This window comes from Gymnoscopelus braueri (genome assembly GCF_963280865.1).
Source record: "Gymnoscopelus braueri genome assembly, chromosome: 18".
Classification (NCBI taxonomy): domain Eukaryota; kingdom Metazoa; phylum Chordata; class Actinopteri; order Myctophiformes; family Myctophidae; genus Gymnoscopelus; species Gymnoscopelus braueri.
Genome location: NC_137618.1, coordinates 8,389,692 through 8,409,084, shown reverse-complemented (window position 1 = coordinate 8,409,084; position 19,393 = coordinate 8,389,692). Strand labels below are relative to the sequence as shown.

The 19,393-nt window shown below is 43.2% G+C and overlaps 1 protein-coding gene across 2 annotated transcripts in view; it reads left to right on the top strand.

Annotated features, from left to right (window-relative positions):
• Nucleotides 1-19,393, top strand: part of LOC308073539 (titin-like) — a 248,000-nt gene that overhangs the window by 129,994 nt on the left and 98,613 nt on the right. For both annotated transcript variants that reach the window (XM_080412477.1, XM_080412476.1), the window contains 18 exons: nucleotides 1,604-1,746; nucleotides 3,819-3,942; nucleotides 5,849-6,118; nucleotides 7,953-8,050; nucleotides 8,768-9,206; nucleotides 10,407-10,673; nucleotides 12,017-12,292; nucleotides 13,412-13,820; nucleotides 14,191-14,315; nucleotides 14,431-14,697; nucleotides 14,841-15,110; nucleotides 15,573-15,872; nucleotides 16,063-16,365; nucleotides 16,735-16,922; nucleotides 17,150-17,264; nucleotides 17,778-18,062; nucleotides 18,585-18,736; nucleotides 18,851-18,998. In XM_080412477.1, coding sequence (XP_080268603.1) covers nucleotides 1,604-1,746; nucleotides 3,819-3,942; nucleotides 5,849-6,118; nucleotides 7,953-8,050; nucleotides 8,768-9,206; nucleotides 10,407-10,673; nucleotides 12,017-12,292; nucleotides 13,412-13,820; nucleotides 14,191-14,315; nucleotides 14,431-14,697; nucleotides 14,841-15,110; nucleotides 15,573-15,872; nucleotides 16,063-16,365; nucleotides 16,735-16,922; nucleotides 17,150-17,264; nucleotides 17,778-18,062; nucleotides 18,585-18,736; nucleotides 18,851-18,998 — 4,179 coding nt within the window. The remainder of the gene's footprint in view (nucleotides 1-1,603; nucleotides 1,747-3,818; nucleotides 3,943-5,848; nucleotides 6,119-7,952; nucleotides 8,051-8,767; nucleotides 9,207-10,406; nucleotides 10,674-12,016; nucleotides 12,293-13,411; nucleotides 13,821-14,190; nucleotides 14,316-14,430; nucleotides 14,698-14,840; nucleotides 15,111-15,572; nucleotides 15,873-16,062; nucleotides 16,366-16,734; nucleotides 16,923-17,149; nucleotides 17,265-17,777; nucleotides 18,063-18,584; nucleotides 18,737-18,850; nucleotides 18,999-19,393) is intronic.

The following is a 19,393-nucleotide window of genomic DNA, read 5'->3' as shown; positions in this document are numbered from 1 at the left end:
TACAGTTTTAGTTAGTTATCTTTTTTTCACCTTTTTATTTTTATTTCAGTAACTAAAATGTGTTTTTTTCAACTCCAGTTTGAGTTTAGTTAACTATAATAAACCCTTCTGATCACATCAGATGATGTGACTCTACAGATGTTCTTCTGTGGATTCAGGCAGCGGTTCAGTATACTGTAGAGAGTGACATATGTCACACACCTCTAGAGCCCCCCCTTGATCTTTGGCTGCCCCAAAAGGGGGTCTTGGACCCCAGGTTGGGAACCAGTGCCCTGGAGGAGTGACAACTCCCACACCTCCTCTCAGTAGAGCTGTCACACAGAATGACAGGTGTGCTAATGCTGTCACACCACACTAGTGGGTCCCATGAAGATCAGTGCCAGGGTGTAACTAGCAGATGTTCAGGGCTTTCTAATCAGCAGTGGTCGAAGAACTACTTCGATTTTCTTTTTTTTTTACTTGAGTAAAAGTAGCAATACCACAAAGTGCTGTATTAATTTGTTTTACTTGAGTAAAAGTACAAAAGTATTGGCATCAAAATATGCCTACAGTACCAAAGTAAAAGATAAAAAAAATATCTGGTCTACAAGCTCAAGTTATGAGATTGTAGATCAGCTGTTTTCGAATAGCCAAAGTATAAAATGTCTCTATTAGTTAATGTATGTTTTGCATTAATAAACTAAGGGCCCGCCTTACCCCTTATCCCTGAACTTTTTTGCCCTTTTTTACTAAAACATTTTAAAATAGTTCAACTAGCCGATCTACAGCTAGTTGTACTATTTTAAAATGTTTTTTAAAAATAGTAAAATATGGCTAATAAGTTTAGGGATAAGGGGCAAGGTAGGGCCTTAAATCTACAAAGTAACTAACTAAAGTTTTTAAATAATTGTAGCGGAGTAAAACGGTACTGAGATGTAGTGAAGTATTCCACCACTGCTAATCAGCTATGTGAGGCAGCTTGTTGTAAATACTTGAGGGATCTTGTTAATCCGCACTCACATTCCGGATAGTTATCAGTCAGTCAGCCCTTATGCCTGCGCCAACACACATAACGACCTGATGTATGTTGGTTATACGGTCTTATAACTTGCAGTTATAAAACAGGAAGTGATGTAAGCAAGGTGTGTTTTTCGTTTGGTAACTTCTGAACGTTACCAAACGTCATTCTGCTTTTCCTGGTGAATTCCAGCGTAGGTGATTGACAGGGACAGATTGGGGGGGGCCCCCCGTCGGTTTGGCACGGGTGGGCTCTCGGCCAATCGGGCCCCTGGGTTATTTTAGAATCGACATGCCTTATCCAGAACCGTCAGTGATTGGCAGGGGGGAGGGCCTGACCCCCTCCCTGGCCGTGCTGCGCTGACCATTTACATTGAGGTGTCGGGCCGTATGCTAATGAGCTAGGGTCCTTAGTGCCAAGTGTCCCTGTCCCAGAGGCTCTCTCTCAGTTGTGCTGAGGGCTTTCAGTGGCCTGCCTCCAGACTCAACTCCAAACCAACCAAACCATGAGGATTATTAGTCTCTAAAAAGGATTAACTTTTCTCTGCTCTTTTTGAGAGCCGCTTTTTTTTGGGGGGACTAACCATGTCTTCTCCCGATTCTGAAGCCCGGGTGATCGGCATACAGAGGCCCCTGTGCGATGTGACCGTGACCGCCGGGGAGACAGCCACCTTCGACTGTGAGCTGTCGTTCGAAGACATCCCTGTCGAGTGGTTCCTTGGGGGTACCAAGCTGGAGCCAAGTGACAGAGTGAGTGCCGCAAACTTACACAATCCAACACTGCAGCAACAGACACACACACACACACACACACACACACACACACACACACACACACACACACACACACTGCACTTTGACAACAATCTTACATGGCATGTTATTCTCAACCTGTTTAATTTCAAGGACCCCCAGTGTGATAAGATTGTAATCTTTGAGACCCAGATCTGCACTGTAAAATGTAGATTTAACTCAATGTTATTTTAACTCTGAGACTATACAAATGGAACCAAATGGACCCGTAAGGGTCCACTTGGTTCCATTTTTACACTCCCAGAGTTACATATACCTGTAACTCCCAAGGACCCCTAAGGGGTCCCCGGACCTCACGTTGAGAACCACTGCTTTATGATATCAATAAACACTTCCTGTAATGTACACCTGAGCCTTGATCAATATCAACATGAGGCCTTTATTTTAAAAGAGCATTCCAAATATTCCTCATAACTTCATAAACCCAGTCCCTGTCTGCTGTGGGATTAATGCAAGCTGAGATAATGCAAACTGAGATTATGCAAACTGAGATTATGCATGCATGACTACATTGTCTTAAATAATAATCATGTTAAGTTTATTGTTGAATCAGTGTGCGTTGCTCCATGCTCTGTCTTCATATAAGGTACTGTGAGGTTTGGGATTCCAGCTGAGCATTTGATCTGGGTTTTGAGATAACGCAGGAGGGCTTTTCTGCCCCGCAAGCGTTCCCCCGGTTATTTTTAACTGCTCCCCAGAGCAGGGCAGGTGGCAACAACAGCTCTTTGACGCTCTTAACGTTTAAACATCAGAATGTGCTGCGTTAAAATTGGGAGTAATTGTGGTGTTGAAAAGGCCATCATGCCAGCATGCTTATATATCCCACATCATAATGAAGGATTATTTCGATGATGGGCTGTAATGTGATAGCTATAGGCTCCCTGAAGGCCGCAGTGAGCTTTTCTGGGCCTGAGCAGTTGTGCAAGACATTATTTTGTTGCATGTTACACGTGTCAACACATAGGCTGACCCACTGTTCCACCACAATTCATTTGAATTATGTATTTTCTAACTGGTTAGTAGCTGCCATTTTCACCAGTGTATATGTGCTGGTCTTTCGAGGTTAACCACTATATACTTGTTCGGAAGCGGAATAGCAAAAATAGCCAATATGCAAGCTCTCTTGTAAGTGATGCACTGGGATGTTTTATAATCATTTGTACAGCTGTATAGTCACCTTATAAACATATACAAAGCGACGTTGTGATAGATTGGAGCCTGAAATGAAGCGTGTGCTGTATGCACAAAACAAATACATGTATGTAGACATGTATTTTACATAGACTGTAATCATGGTTTCTAACAGCTACAGTTGACATCAGCAGAATCAGAAACCCTGTCCCAAGTTTCAGTTTAAACTGTTCTAAAAGTACCCTCCAGAGTGTAAAACCTGGGGTCATTTTTAACACATGTACAGTAGAAAGAGTTGATGTACGTATGTATATATTGTGTCCTATATATACTATCCTAAGTACTTGTTTCAATTAGAAGAGCAGTCTTACTAAACCTCTGGTTTTAATATGGGCTCCTTAGTGGCCGTGAAAGTGATCTTAGGCTTAAGAAAGTGTCTGTCTCTGTTATTGTTGCTGTTCAAACAGACTCCCTGCTGGGAGTTTCAATAAAACGCTTGCAGAAGCTTAGGTTAAATAACTGTACTTCTGCTGAAGTACTTGGATTACGTGGAGTTAAAACAGGGTCACTGCTGTGCTGCTGGTGAAATACGGCCTGCTCTTTGAGCAGAGACAGAGCGTCTGGTAAAGTGGTGTGCAGTGGTGGAAAAAGTACTCAAATGTTTTACTTAAGTAAAAGTATCAATACTGCAATGTAGAAGTACTCTGGTAAAGCTCCTTCTAGGAGCTGTGTGGAGTCAGATAGCACACAGCATGGTTTAAATGTAGCCCTAGCTAAACCAGCTGCCTGTGTTCATTTACAGCACACTGACCCCCGAGGGCCAGGCCTGTCAGGACCCCATGCAGCAGCTGATTTATCAATGTTTCTGATTTTCACAGGTGGTCGTCAGGATGGATGGAAAGAAACACAGTCTAACACTCAGGGATGTGAAACTGGAAGAGGCCGGGGAGCTGAAACTGGTGGCAAAGGACTTCCAGACAGAAGCTCAACTCATAGTGGGAGGTACGTCATCTTTTGATGGATTGAATTCTTTATTGAATACTCTTGAGAGTGTTCAAATGGAACCAAATGGTAAGGGTCCATTTGTTTTCCCATGTGTACACTCTCAGAGTTACAGAGCTGTAAGGTGGCCATTTGGAACCCTTTCAACGATCCCTTTGAGATCCACTGCTCATTTAACATTTAAATCTCTTCTCACAGAGGGGAAGTGGTTTTAGACCAAAAGTGTCAAGAATCACACCCAAATACAGTGAACAGAATGGAGTGAATAGAAAGGAGTATTATCGTTGGTGTAGGGTGTCCACAACTAGTCCAGTCAAGTTTGACCCAGGGAACATTGCAATAGTAATCATTCAAGGTTTTATGTGATCCCTAGTGTCATCCAAATAACATACTATTATGTTTAATTAGTGGATCACAGGTCAATTCAGAGGTTGATATTTGGGGCCTTAATGTCTCACCATCACCCAAAGAAGTGTTTATCTCTGCTTCTGAAAAAAAATGTAGGGTGTTTTTTCACATACAACCATCAGATAAGACCAGGTCTCAACATTAGGGGTACACTTACCTGAAAACAACCTTCTTCTTTTTTTACCAAAACAAAGTCAAGCAAGTTTGGTTATTAAACAATTTACTATCAATTTACTTTTACACAAAAGCTACAAATGTGCTTAGTAATAGATTTTTCTTATCAGCATTCAGCACACAGAATGAAATATTAAATGAGACCAAGCTTGAAATATGCATTGAGGACTCCATAATCATCAATCCATGTCCTCATCCCAATTTTCTGCTGACATAATTCATGCACACCTCCTACTAGTGAACTAGTGAGGCTAGGGAGCAATCAACAGCATTATGCAGCATTTTCTGGAGGTGTATGCTCAATGACTTGACATGCCTTGCCATGCAAGTCATGTCAAGTCATCTAAGGCTTCTGCTGGTTCCTCTGGTAAGTCTTTCACATGGTCCGTTGATTCTCCAATCTGACCAGGCCCGGATCCAGGTCTCTCAGGGCCATGGGGGGCTACACCAAAACAAAGGGCCCCCCTCAACATTAATCGCACACTATCGGGTGTGTTCGCGCGTCCGGCGAATCCACGCAAACGTTTATTCGGTGCACCACAGGCACGATCAGTGCACCACAGCTGACACTGCCTTTGTTTTTAGTTTTTTAGTTTAGTTTAGTTAACTTCAGTCTCTGCTATAACTACAGTGTCCCTGTCCCACTACAAATGACATTTACTATGAAGGAAGTTACTTCATGGTTATTAGTCTTAGGCTACAAGCACACAACAGTCTAGTCGCACAACAGCACAGAGAGCAACCCACCATATCACACAGTATTATATTTTATTGTTCATATATGTTTATATTTATATATACATGTTGAATTACTGCCTGTTTAGGTCTGTTTCGTTCTTTACATCTCTATGTAAAGAATATGTGCTATGCTTATGTCTTTCGATATCTATGTGCATTTTAATTTTGTCCTTTTTTCAAAAATATATACAGTATATATATTTTGTTTATATGTCTGCCAAATTGTCCTTTTTTGTTGTTGTTTGTTTTGATTTTGGTTTATTTGCTGACAAAAGCTTATTCTGTAAGATTTCACTGATAAAATAAACATCATGTCAACATTTTTACATCAACATCATCCATTAAGACAACTACATACAGACAGTTTTAATTGACGATTTTAGATCCGCTATTTTAGATCAAATTGAGTTAAAGTGGTTAAACTGTTCCTCATTTCGCTGCACGGGGACCACCCCCGGATCCCCCTCAAGGACCCCCTGGGCCTCAGTGGGGGTCCCCCCTGGACCCCCACTGAGGTAGCTCATCTGTTAAACACACTGAAGCCGTGACTAACCGTGTATATACCCGTACGTTCACGGCCATTCAGAACCGCCGGTGGAGTTCACCAAACCTCTGGAGGACCAGACGGCCGAGGAGGAGGCCACGGCCACTCTGGAGTGCGAGGTGTCCAGGGAGAACGCCGTGGTCCAGTGGCTGAAGGACGGACAGGAGGTCCGCATTAAGGCCAAGAAGTACGACATAGTGGCCGACGGCCGCAAGAGAACCTTGCTCATCCACAACTGCACCGTGGAGGACGCCCGGACCTACACCTGCGACGCAAAGGACTTTAAGACCTCGTGCTTCCTGGATGTCATACGTACGTACCTATACTTTACTAGAGCAAAAAAACATAAACTGTACGAAAGTTACACAGTTTACAGGCACCTTTCATGTACTGTACAATTCAGCTCAAGGTGTTTTACGTTAAAGGACTACTTTCACTCCCATTTTCTTGCTCATTATAAGAAATTTAGCTTTACTCTGCGTCTCATTGGTGGACTGTGGACAGTTCAGAAACGTACTCCCAGTGACATCATCGATGGGGGATTCCCAATCCCTCATCGATGATAGAAACTACAGCCTTTCTCTCTCTGGAAGGTTAGCATGCTGAAATAGAAGTCATTGTTCTTGCATTAAGAAGAAAAAAAGAAAGAAAAAACGTTTCAAATCTTGTTTGAAATGATCAAACCTGCCTATCGATGATGTCATTGGTATGCAGGTGTGTGAACTGTCCACAGCCCTCCTCTGAGACACAGACTGAATAGACATACATGGTGCTATCTTGTAATGAGCATTAGTGAGGGCCAATTTACATGAAGATATGCATGGTTGAAAATGGGTGAAGTGCTCCTTTAAGACAGAAAACAGGACAATAATTCATAATGAAGTATCAGTAGTATCTATATCACACCAGAGCCTGAAAAAGATGATGACATGTCACTTTTTGAAAATCGCCTGCAGTACGTTCTAATTTTTTACAAAAGTTTGTAAATTAGGTGCACTTGTTTTTTTATTAGCCTTGGTTGAGTGGGTAGAGAGGAGGCCATTTGGGAAACAGGAGGTCCCTGGTTTGGGTCCCGGCCCTAGTCTATGTGTCGAAGTGTCCTTGAGCAAGACACTTAACCCCCAACAGCTCATCGGGGGTGCTGTGTTAACCCATTAAGACCTGAGGCGATTCTTAAAAATGTTTTCTAAATCCTAACAGTTTTTTGAAAAAAAATCGTGTTTTCAAGATTTTTCTAAAATAGCAGATCTACAAGCTCATAGCGCGGCACTCGGTGCCGCGCTACGAGCTTGTATATCTGCTATTTTTGAATAGCCAAAGAAATCCAGGTCTTAATGGGTTAATAACATCCACTTTTCCTAGTAGTTAGGATGGGAAAATGTAGAGATAGAATTTCATATATATACAAATGTACTGGGACCAGTGGTGTAAAGTAACTAAGTACATGTACTCAAGTACTGTACTTAAGTACAATTTTGAGGTAGTTTTACTTTACCGGAGTATTTCCAATTGTCAGTACTTTTACTTCTACTCCACTACATCTCAGAGGCAAATATTGTACTTTTACTCCCACTGCAATTATTTGAAAACTTTAGTTACTAGTTACTTTGTAGATTTTGATTATTATTACAAAACATACTTTAACCACTTCAGCCCTATATACATCTCTGCCATTTGAAAATAGCTGATCAGCAAGCTCACGATGCTTGTAGATCTGCTATTTTCAAAAGATTTCAAAGACATTTGAAATCTTGTGAAATGGGGCATTCTGCATAATGAGTACTTTTACTTTTGTACTTTAAGTATATTTTGATACCAATACTTTTGTACTTTTCCTCAAGTAAATCTTGAATTCCGGACCTTTACCTGTAACAGAGTATTTATTGATACTTTTACTTACGTAAATAATGTGAGTACTTTTTCCACCACTGACTAGGACAAAATATAATCCAAAAGAATGAGGACCAACATTAATATTATATCATTATTTATTTTTTAAAATGCCATTGGCCTCCAAGAAATCAAACGTTGTGTTGAAAGTGTGAAGTTGACTTGTGACTTTGGGGTTGAGGCCTCCTGTGGTGTCCTGCTGTCACCTGCTGCTGATGTCATCTAACACTCTGATCCCCATGCATGTGATTGACAGCTCCACATGTAGACTTCGGAAAACCTCTCCATGACGTGGAGGTCAGAGAGAAGGAATCTGCCAGGTTTGAGTGTGAACTGTCCAGAGAGAATGTCAAGGTAAGGTCGTCGACACAGCCACATTATTTGTGACTTCTTAATTATATGAATGAATGTTACTTCATGCTGCACTTCACAGCACAAATTACAATTTAGGCATTTAGCAGATGCAGAGCAACTTACATATGGACAAAAACACAGCAAATGACATGAACCCTTGTCGACAAACAGCAGGGTAAATAGTCAAGTAAATAGAGTGCAAAGAAAAACAATTAAGTGCCACAAAGAAGCTAGGATACCAGGCAAACATCAAACCTAGCATCTGCCTAAACAGTATTCTATCTAAATAACATTCTTAGAGCATCTGTGGTTAAGCAAACACAAATCTAAATAACAACATGTGAACAAGTAACCAGCATTGATAGTGTCACTAACATCTGTCAAAACAGGTGACAGGAAGGTACATTCACGTCCTAACTAAAAATCATTTAGCTTTTCTACTTGACACCACTGACACTGGGTAATGTTAGCCATTACATAGTAATTGATTGCTGATAACATTACTGATATAACTGAACATATCAGTTATACCTTGACCGTTTATTTTTCAGTGTGAGAAAAATAAACAGATTAATATTCATTCATTCATTCATATTCATGTTATTTATTGACTTGTAATCTTTTAACAGATTAATATTCATTCATTAATTCATTAATTCATTCATATTCATGTTATTGACTTGCAAAGCCTTTAACTTTGACTCGTTGTGTCCGTAGGTGCGCTGGTTTAAGGATGGAAGTGAAATCAGAAAAGGAAAGAAATATGAAATGATCGCAGATGGCTTTAAACACGTGCTCATCGTGCACAAGTCCGTGTTCGACGACGAGGCCGAGTACGAATGCGACGCCAAGACAAACAAATCCTCCGGCATGCTCACTGTCGTCGAGGAGGAGACCAGGTTCTCCAAGAACGTAGCCAACACTGAGGGAACCGAGACAGACAGCATCAAGCTGATCTGCGAGGTGTCCAATCCCGCGACAGAGGTCACCTGGTTCAAAGGAGACCAGGAGCTGCCGGAGGGAGGAAGATACGAGATGATTAGCGACGGCAAGAGGAGAATCCTCATTATTAAGGACTTGAAGATGGACGACGCTGGAGAATACCACTGCAGACTGCCGTCCCAGGCACAAACCACCGGAACGCTGAAAATTAATGGTACGCACAAGAACACGTGCACACACACACACACACACACACACACACACACACACACACACACACACACACACACACACACACACACACACACACACACACACACACACACACACATGCACACGAGCACGCACATGTACTGTACGCATGTTCTCACGCTCTCAGATGTAGAAAGAGTTTCTTTGTTTGTCAGTGCAGTTGAAAAACATTACAAATGTTGTTTATAGGGTCAAATGTCATCATTAACATTATAAAGTCATCATTATTTGAATACTGCAAACATTTAAGTAGATAATCTGTATTCCTGATCACAGCAGATGATGTGAATCCACAGATGTTCTTCCTGTGTATTCAGGCCCCATTTCAGTCTAATGAGTGACAATTCACACACCTCTCTAGAGCAGCCCCCCTCCCCCCTTTGATCCCCCGCCCCCCTCCCCCCTTTGATCCCACCCCCCCAGAAGGGGGGCCTGGTTGGGAACCAGTGCCCTAGAAGAGTGGCAACTCCTACACCTCTCAGTTGAACTTAGTCACACAGAATGACAGCTGATTGACTCTGTTACCACAGTGTCAATGAAGATGAAAGCCATGCTACTGTATGAAATCACCTACAAGTCATTGATCAGTAGATGAATGACAATTCAACAGTAGACCAAATCACAGCTCTTACAACGACAACAATGGGCTTGTGTGAAGCACTTCAGTTGTTATGCAGTTTTAAAACAAATCATTGTATTAATTTGTTCAAACAAGATGTCCAGTAGACCGTCACCCCACTAGGACATGGACACAAAGCAGCTTCCATATTTAACACTGCAGTGTGATGTGTGTGTCTTCATTCACAAACTGCACAACTTACTCTCCCCAGCTAAAGATTGCACAGGGGGGCTATTATTAGGCTATTATGTTATGTTATGTGAGTTGTTTAATAATAGAACAGTGTGTGAAACTGACACACCTTTCTACTTTAGAATACAATTGTATGTTCTACTACTGAATTCAAACTGAACATGACATTTTATTTTAGAATGTTCACACACTTCCAAAAAGCTTCCAATCGAACGTTCACTCAAATCACAACTTGACCTCATATCATATTGTCACAAAAAATGTGATGTGTTGTGAGCTTGTAGATTTAGTAATAATCTAAATGGTGTGATGATGATGATGTGTTCTTCTTGTCCTGTCCTGCCTGTACAGAGCTCGCTGCTGAGTTCATCTCCAGGCCCCAGAGCCAGGAGGTGGTGGAGGGAAACACGGCCGAGTTTGTCTGCTCCGTGTCCAAGGACACCTACGAGGTGACCTGGCACAAGGACAACCAGGAGCTCCAGGAAGGAGACAAGTACCAGATAAAGAGCGAGGGAAAGAAACGCGCTCTGGTCATCCAGAGGTGCGAGTCGCAGGACAAGGGCAGCTACGTGGTCCTCATCGGCACCACCAGGGCCAGCGCTGACCTCACTGTATTTGGTATGTCTCAGTTTACAATTGAAGTCAAATCTCTATTTTCTTCTAAGAATGTTACTTGTCTTCTCTTCTTCTTCTTCTTCCGGTTACTTCCCGTCGGAGTCGCCCACAGTGGATCATCTGTTTCCATCTGCATCGTCCTCTGTCCTCACTCCAGCCACCTGCATGTCCTCCTCTCACTGAATCCATAAAACCTCCTCTTTGGCCTTCCTCTTCTCCTCCTCTTACCTGGCAGTTCCATCTTCAGCATCCTTTTCCCAATGTACCCCTCATCTCTCCTCTGCACATGTCCATACCATCTCAACCTCTTGTTTTATCTTTATTTTCTTCTATTTAGTCCCCACTCCTTGGCGTGTTTTTTGTCTCTGTATACGTATATATAAAGCATCTGTGTCATTTTAGATTTCTTTGGCTATAAAAAAATAGCAGATCTACAAGCTCATAGCGCAGCACCAAGTAACGCACTATGAGCTTGTAGATCTGCTATTTTTGAAAAATCTTGAAAATGTGTGCAAATCTTTGAATATATATATATATTTTTATAAGCGAACATTCGTAAAATATTTTGTTCCAGGGACCTCCAGAAGCAAAGATTTGAATTACAAATGTTCGCTTTAAAAATTTGCACAAATTTCAAATTTCAAAAATCTAAAATGACACAGATGCGTTCATGGATTGAATATATATATATATATATATGCACATACGTGAAATTCTTCCTCTGCATTTACCCATCCTATAACTACCCCAAACCTTCTAACCTCTGAGCTTGTAGATCTGTAACTTTTCCTACTTTCGAGTTTTGGACATAACATGTCCAAAACTTTTACTCATATTATGAAGTTTCCTTTCCACCCCCACCCCTCCTTTCTCTATAAATATACCTTATGATTCTACTGAGCTTTATTCCCATATGCTTTGTATTGTATTTTATTTTATTGCATTACATTACATTGTATTGTATTGTATTTCATTGTATTGTTATTGTATTATTGTTGTTGTTATTGTTATTGTGTTGTTCTGTTCTCTGCGTCTTCCTCTGTCACTCCAGCCACCTGCATGTTTCTCTCTCATTGAATCCACAAACCTCCTCTTTGGTCTTCCTCCTCTTCTTCTCCTCTTACCACCTTCAGCATCGTTTTCCTAATGCACCACTCATTTCTCCCCTGCACATACTCAAACCCATTTCCCAAACTCAATTCATCATACCGATGAATTGAGTACAATGGACCACAATGGAAACAAGCCCCCCCTGGGGCTTGTTTCCTTATTGTGTAATCCTTTTCGCATAACCTTTGTACGGTACCCGTACCTGTAAATAAACGTGTGTTTTTCCATTGGTGCAGAGCAACTGAGGGTGGTCACTGCCCTGAAGGACACAGAGGGCCCAGAGGGAAGTGAGATCGTGCTGAACTGCGAGGTGAACTCGGAGGCCAAGGCCAAGTGGATGAAGAACGAGGAGCCGCTGTTCGAGAGCGGGAAGTACGTCATGATCCAGAGGGACACCGTGTTCTCTCTGAGGATCAAAGAGTCCAACCAGGCCGACGGGGCGGTCTACACCGTCACCCTGGTCAATCACAGAGGAGAGCAGGCCAAGAGCTCCTGCAACCTCAGCGTCAAAGGTAAGGTGTCCGTGTGAACACTTTGCATCATCTGTGTCTGTGTTTTCACAGTGAATTTAGGATGTTATCAGTTGTGAGCAAAAAAAAATATTATTGTTATTTTATCACTCAGCTCTTAGATTTTTGCCAATTATTTGGGTGCCCACTTGCAATATCCTCACGGCCCACCAGTGGTCCCCGGCCCACAGCTTGGGAATCGCTGGTGTGTGAGAGAGAGGACTTTTGGTTTAAAGTAAAATATTTTTAAAAAATGTAGTCAATTAAATGAAGTCCCCTCACATCTGTATGCAAATTACATCCTGCATATAATTCTACATTCATTCAAGCTCTGAACTGGGGAGGGAGTCTGGGAGTCTAATGATCATTACAATGTCCTGATGTGTAAGTCAATATTTCAAAAGAAGAGAAGGGGGAAACATTTTTGTTTTTTTGCACAATCAAAATCTGTTGGAAATATTTTATTTTGATGTGGTGTAATGTTGATATGGCACACTGGCTATCAAGAAAATAAATACATAAGGGTTGCCAACCCCTGGTTTAAACATTCGTTCAAATTAACACATTCCATGCCAGAGTTTAATCTCATAATGTACTCACCAGTGCCAGCGTTTTATTGTTGTTTTTTAGTTTTTTTCATGTCGCCACAGACCTCGCTAAATAAGTTAAAAGTGCGCGTTCATTTGGTTCTAAACACACAGCGGATCCGTGAGAAACGGCCAGCGAAAACAGTTTCCAAATGCGAGCCGCCATCTTGAAGATATAGCCGATCAACGGTAAACAGTGATCAGCGAGGAGAAAAACAACAACCGAGAAAATCGAGTTTTAAACAGGATCCCAGACAGGAAGCGGATACGATCGAAAAAAACGGAACCCGAATAATTCCGTTTCCGACCGGAAACCGGAAACGGAAATGGATCAAAAAAATTCGGAAAGTGCACCTGGGGCAAAATCAATGGGAATCGGCGGTTCGCGTAGATCTACGCGACTGGCACGCTGCGGCTTTAAATAGGTTCGCGTAGATCTACGCGATTGGCATTCAATGTGTTAAGACACTGCACAATATTTGTTCTTGGGACCAACACTTGTGTGTGTGTGTGTGTGTGTGTGTGTGTGTTGCAGCAAAGGGCATGCGTATCGTGGTGCCCCTCGACGACATCGACACACAAGAGAAGAGGACTGTGGCCTTCACCTGCAAGGTGAACATCCTCAACGCCACGGTGACGTGGATGAAGGGCGGCCAGGAGGTCGTCGTCAGCAAGCGCGTCGTCTACCGGGTGGACAAGGACAAACACACGCTGACCATCAAGGACTGCACGCTGGCCGACGAGGGCGAGTACACGGCGGTGGCCGGAGCCGACAAGTCCACGGCCGAGCTGATCATCAGCGAGGCCCCCACAGACTTCACCGCACAGCTCACGGACCAGACCATCACAGAGTTCGAGGACGCAGAGTTTGTGGTCACGCTGACCAAGGAGAAGGCTGATGTCAAGTGGTACAGGAACGGACGTGAGATCAGAGAAGGACCCAGGTAGGTCTCACAATGGGACTAAATGACAGTTTATACAGTGATAAGACACAAGTGTGCGCCTACTATGACATGTCCAGAATAGGGATATGATATCTAGGGTTGATGTGGTTAATGTTTGATCAGTATTCAACTTATTCCTTGTAGTTGCTTAATTGGGCTTGCTTTCTAATGTTTTTTAAACCAGTGGCATTACACCTGCAGTAGCCTACTAGGGAGGAAGTGAACAGATATTTAATGAAGCAGCACACACAAAAACTCAATGGCGCCCCCTGTAAGAGGCAATGGCGGCACCCTGGAGAAGGCCAGGAATAAGGTGAATACGTAAAGAGAATGGGTGTATTTATTAATGATCTACTTGTCACTTCACCAGATATACGTTTGAACGAGAGGGGAAGAACGCACTCCTGCGCATTAAGGAGTGCAGACCAGATGATGAATGTGAATATGCCTGCGGAGTCGATGAGAAGAGATCCAGAGCTAGACTATTTATTGACGGTAAGAAAAGAATGTGGACTGATAAATGTAGGCTCAATGGATAATACACATAACACTAAGAAGTGCATCGGTTGTATTCTAAACGTTGTTTTTTATATGGTTCCCATCACGGCAGAGATCCCAGTGGAGATCATCAGACCTCCGCAGGACGCCTTTGAGCCTCCAGGCTCGGACATCACGTTCGAGGTTGAGCTCAACAAAGACAGAGTGGAAGTGAAGTGGCTGAGGAACAACATGACCGTGGTGCAGGGTGACAAGTACCAGATGATGAGCGAGGGCAAGATCCACCGCCTGCAGGTGTGTGAGATCAGGCCCCGCGACCAGGGCGAGTACAGGCTCGTCGTCAAGGACAAAGACGCCAAGGCCAAGCTGGAACTAGCAGGTAAGGTTCATCATCGCTGCATGTCCTCTCTCTCTGCTTCTAGAAACTCTTTCAGGAATTTGAGTACTTTTTCCACCACTGCACGGAGGCAGTAGTATTGTATTAGTGCTGTAACGTTGTCTCCCTGTGTGTTTGTGCTCCAGCTGTGCCCCAGATCAAGACAACAGACCAGACCTACGTCACCGACGCCGGGAGGCCCATCGTCATGGCGGTGCCCTACAGCGCCTATCCCCAGGCGGACGCCGACTGGCTGTTCGACGGGCAGAGCCTGTCCAAGGACAACGTCTACACCTCGGCGGACAAGACCGAGCTGAGACTGAAGGACCCCAAGAAGGCCGACGAGGGCCGCTACAAGGTCATCATCAAGAACAAACACGGAGAGGGAGAAGCTTTCCTCAACCTGCAAGTCATCGGTCAGTTCATCTTAAACCAGGGGTTCTCAAACCTTTTTTAAGTCCAGGACCCAATCTTGTGTGGGGCATTTGTGCGGTGACCCCACTCCATATTTATAGTTCAATTTCAAAGTTGAAACAAAGCATATTTTTAAATGAAGCATACATTGGATGCCTTGAATAGTAGTATTTATTTTGAAAATACATTTGCAATGCTATTGCTATTGTGTCCTAGCAATGTAGTTTAAAAGCTACGGAAAAGCGTCTTTACACAGCAAATACAGATATGCTTTTCAGAAACAAAACATCTGAACCAAACCAAGATAGTTGATTCTATTTCATTTGTCCAGTGAAAGTTCACTGACTACATATTGAATCACCACACGGTTTATGTTCCTACAGTTGCACACAGTCATACTTAACAATATTGTCGATGGCGACTTCGTGGCTGACTGTGCGTGTGTGTCTCTGTGTTGTCTCCAGATGTTCCCGGACCGGTCAAGAACCTGCAGGTGATCGACACGGCCGACGGCGAGGTCAGCCTTGCGTGGGAGGAGCCTGAGAGCGACGGCGGCAGCAAGGTGGAGGGCTACGTGGTGGAGAGGCGGGACGCGAAGAGGAAGACATGGACGCTGGCCACAGACAAGGCAGACAGTCCAGAGTACACGGTGACCGGTCTGCAGAAGGACTCTTTCTACTTCTTCAGAGTGTGCGCTCGCAACAGAGTGGGCAGCGGGCCCAACGTGGAGACTGACGAGGCCGTACAGGCCAAGAACAAGTTTGGTGGGTGGCCATTTTGTTTTATCTTGTTAATGCATTTGTTTGTTATCAGATGTTAATCAGATGTCTTATTTTGACATTAAACCTTTAAAGTCTGACCTGAAAACAGGTTGTTAGAGGCCTTTATGTGGTGGCTCTGTCCCCTACTACATCGGTCAGCATTTAAACTGTGTCCCTCGTGTCATGTTGACAGATCTACCCGAGGCTCCTCTCAACGTGACGGTGGGGAACGTCAGCAAGTTCGGCTGCACCGTTTCCTTCGAACCCCCGGAGTCTGACGGAGGCTCTCCCATCACGGGCTACATCATCGAGCTCAGGGACCGCACGGCGGTGCAGTGGTCCGCCGTCCAGCGCACCAAGGCGGACGAGCGCAGCGCCATCGTCAACGATGTCATTGAGAACAAGGAGTACATCTTCAGAGTCAAGGCCGAGAACAAGGCCGGCATCGGCAAGCCCAGCGCCGCCTCCAATCCTGTCAAGATCATGGATCCTATCGGTGAGTCACGCCATCATCACTGCATTGTACTGGGAGTAGAACTCTGGTAGATCGTGGCAGTTGGGTGGAAATCTTATACTATATGTCCAAAACTGTTTCTTTTCAGGAAATGGAAAAAAAAAGTAACCTGTGCTTGTAGTTGTAATTTAGTCACAAGCTCTTGTTTCGATATTTAGTTTACTTTTGCCCAACACTCTTGTACGACAAAGTAGGGAATTCATTTACGAAAAAACTTCAAAATATCAAAATATTCTACCCAACAGCGGGTCGAGTCTTTAGTGTGTATCCAGCCTATTTCTGTGTAAATACAAACTTTAATAGTCAATATTTGGTTGTTTATAGTATTTGACCATGTTGTGTTCCATGCAGAGCGTCCCAGTGCACCTCAGAGCGTGGTGTATGAGGACCAGAACAAGTCTTCAGTCCAGCTGACGTGGGAGACCCCTCTGAGGAACGGAGGAAGTATGATCACCGGTTACATCATCGAACGCAATGAGGAGGGAACCGACAAGTGGCTCCGATGCAACGCCAGACTCTGTCAGGACCTCGTCTACAGGGTAATGTATATTATTATACAAACATGATGTATTGAGACATATTGTATAGAAACATGGCATAATAAAATATAACGCATATATACGTAGACACACACAACATAGAACACGTAGAATCATACAGTGCCGTATAGAAACATATTGTAAAAACGGTGTAACTTTCAATATCTCTGATGGGGTCATTCATTCATTCATGTGTATATTAATATTGATGTGTGTGTGAATTGTAGGTGTGTGGGCTGAAGTATGGAGCCAAGTACAACTACAGAGTGATGGCAGAGAACGCAGCTGGCGTGTCAGACCCGTCCAACACCATCGGCCCCCTGCTGGCTGACGACACACACGGTCAGAACACAACCGCGCTTTAATTGTTGCTTACAAAATGATATATATTCTAGTTAAATTATTTAGTTAGTTTTAATTAACCCATTAAGACCTGGAACTGTGTCATTTTTTGATTTTAGCTAAAAAGCATTATTTTACACTTTGGGCTATTCAAAAATAGCAGATATACAAGCTCATAGCGCGGCACCGAGTGCCGCGCTACGAGCTTGTAGATCTGCTATTTTTTTAAAATCGTGAAAATGTGTGCAAATCTTTGAATATATATGTTTTTTAAAGTGAAAATTTTTAACTCAAATTTTTGCTTCTGGGGGGTCCCTGGAACAAGATATTTTGATGGGGGTCCGCGGCCAAATACATATAATTTTGGGGGTCCTTGACATGAAAAAGATTGAGCACCATTGATATAGAAACATACGTTTTTCAGAATAATGTTGGGATTTAGGAGACATGTAGAATCGGCTTCAGGTCTCAATGGGTTAACTATAACAACCTTGGTCTCTTGTCTGTCCTTAGTCGGTCCAAGTCTGGACCTCAGCGCGTTCAAGAACGGTCTGGAGGTGATCGTGCCCCACCCTCTGACCATCCGCGTCCCCATCACCGGCTACCCCACGCCCAACGCCAAGTGGACCTTCGGCGACAAGGAGCTGGTGGCCGGCGAGCGCATCACCATGGTGACCAGGTCCACCTACACGGAGCTGATGGTGTCGCCCAGCGTGCGTCCCGACCAGGGACCCTACACGCTGACCCTGGAGAACGACGTCACCTCCGTGTCCGGAGAGATCGATGTCACCGTCATCGGTATGTCCATAACCTTCATATTTATATGACATTATTATTATTATCATCAAAACTTCATAGGCAAGGAAAGTTAAGCATATTTTAACAACAATGCAATTCAATATGCTTTACATAAAATATTAAAAAAAATAAACAAAAAGGACATTTGAATACAGAAAACAGAAGTTGAAAACCTGTTCAGGACATTAAAACAGTAAAACATTACATTGCAGAAGAAAGGTTTTTACTTTTAGCTGTGATTTTAAGAAATAATTCAATTAATCGAAACGGTAATCGATAGAATAATGGCTAAGAAGACACAGTAATGGATAGTTGCAGCCCTATTGTAGAGTTTAACCACTTAATCCGTATTGTGGGGAAAGCTTTCGGTGAAAATAGCCGATCTCACGTGTCACAAAGAGAAAGCTTTCCCCACAATAACAGAAAACAGAGAAGACACTAGTATAGAGCACCTATAGGGACTAATATGGTCAACCATATAGGGTTTAAGTGGTGAATCTAACCATTGCGTTGGACCTCCAGCTTGTCCCAGCGCTCCTAAGGACTTCAAGGTGCTGGAGGTGACCAGACAACATGTCCATCTGACCTGGGAGTCTCCCGAACACGACGGAGGAAGCCCTCTCACCGGCTACCAGGTGGAGAAACGAGATGTGTCCCGCAAGACCTGGGTCAAGGTACGGTACACTCCACACACACACACACAAGAATCAAAGCAGGAGTCAGTAAGCCTACATGTTGATGTGTGGACGGTATGATATTGAGCTGTGTGTGTTTGCTGTGTCTCTCAGGTGATCACAGGCATTGAAGATCAGGAGTTCACAGTGACAGACGTGGTGGAAGGCAAGGAGTATCTGTTCAGAGTCACAGCCTGTAACAAGTGTGGACCCGGAGAGCCAGCGTACATCGAGGACCCCGTCAACGTGTCCTCTCCTGCCAGTGAGTTTCCTTTCAGCAGTGGTGTAAAGTAACTAAGTACATTTACTCAAGTACTGTACTTAAGTACACTTTTGAGAAAATGTTACTTTACTGGAGTATTTCCCATTTTCAGTACTTTTACTTCTACTCCACTACATCTCTGAAGCAAATATTGTACTTTTACTCGACTACAATTATTTGAAAACTTTAGTTACTAGTTACTTTGCAGATATAAATTATTATATTATTAAACATACAGTAACCACTTTAACCCATTTTAAACCTAGGCTATTTAAAAATAGCCGATCTACAAGCTCACAACGCGTCGCATCGCGACGCGTTGTGAGCTTGTAGATCTGCTATTTTCAAATATTTAGTACTTTTACTTTTGGTACTTTAAGTACATTTTGATGCCA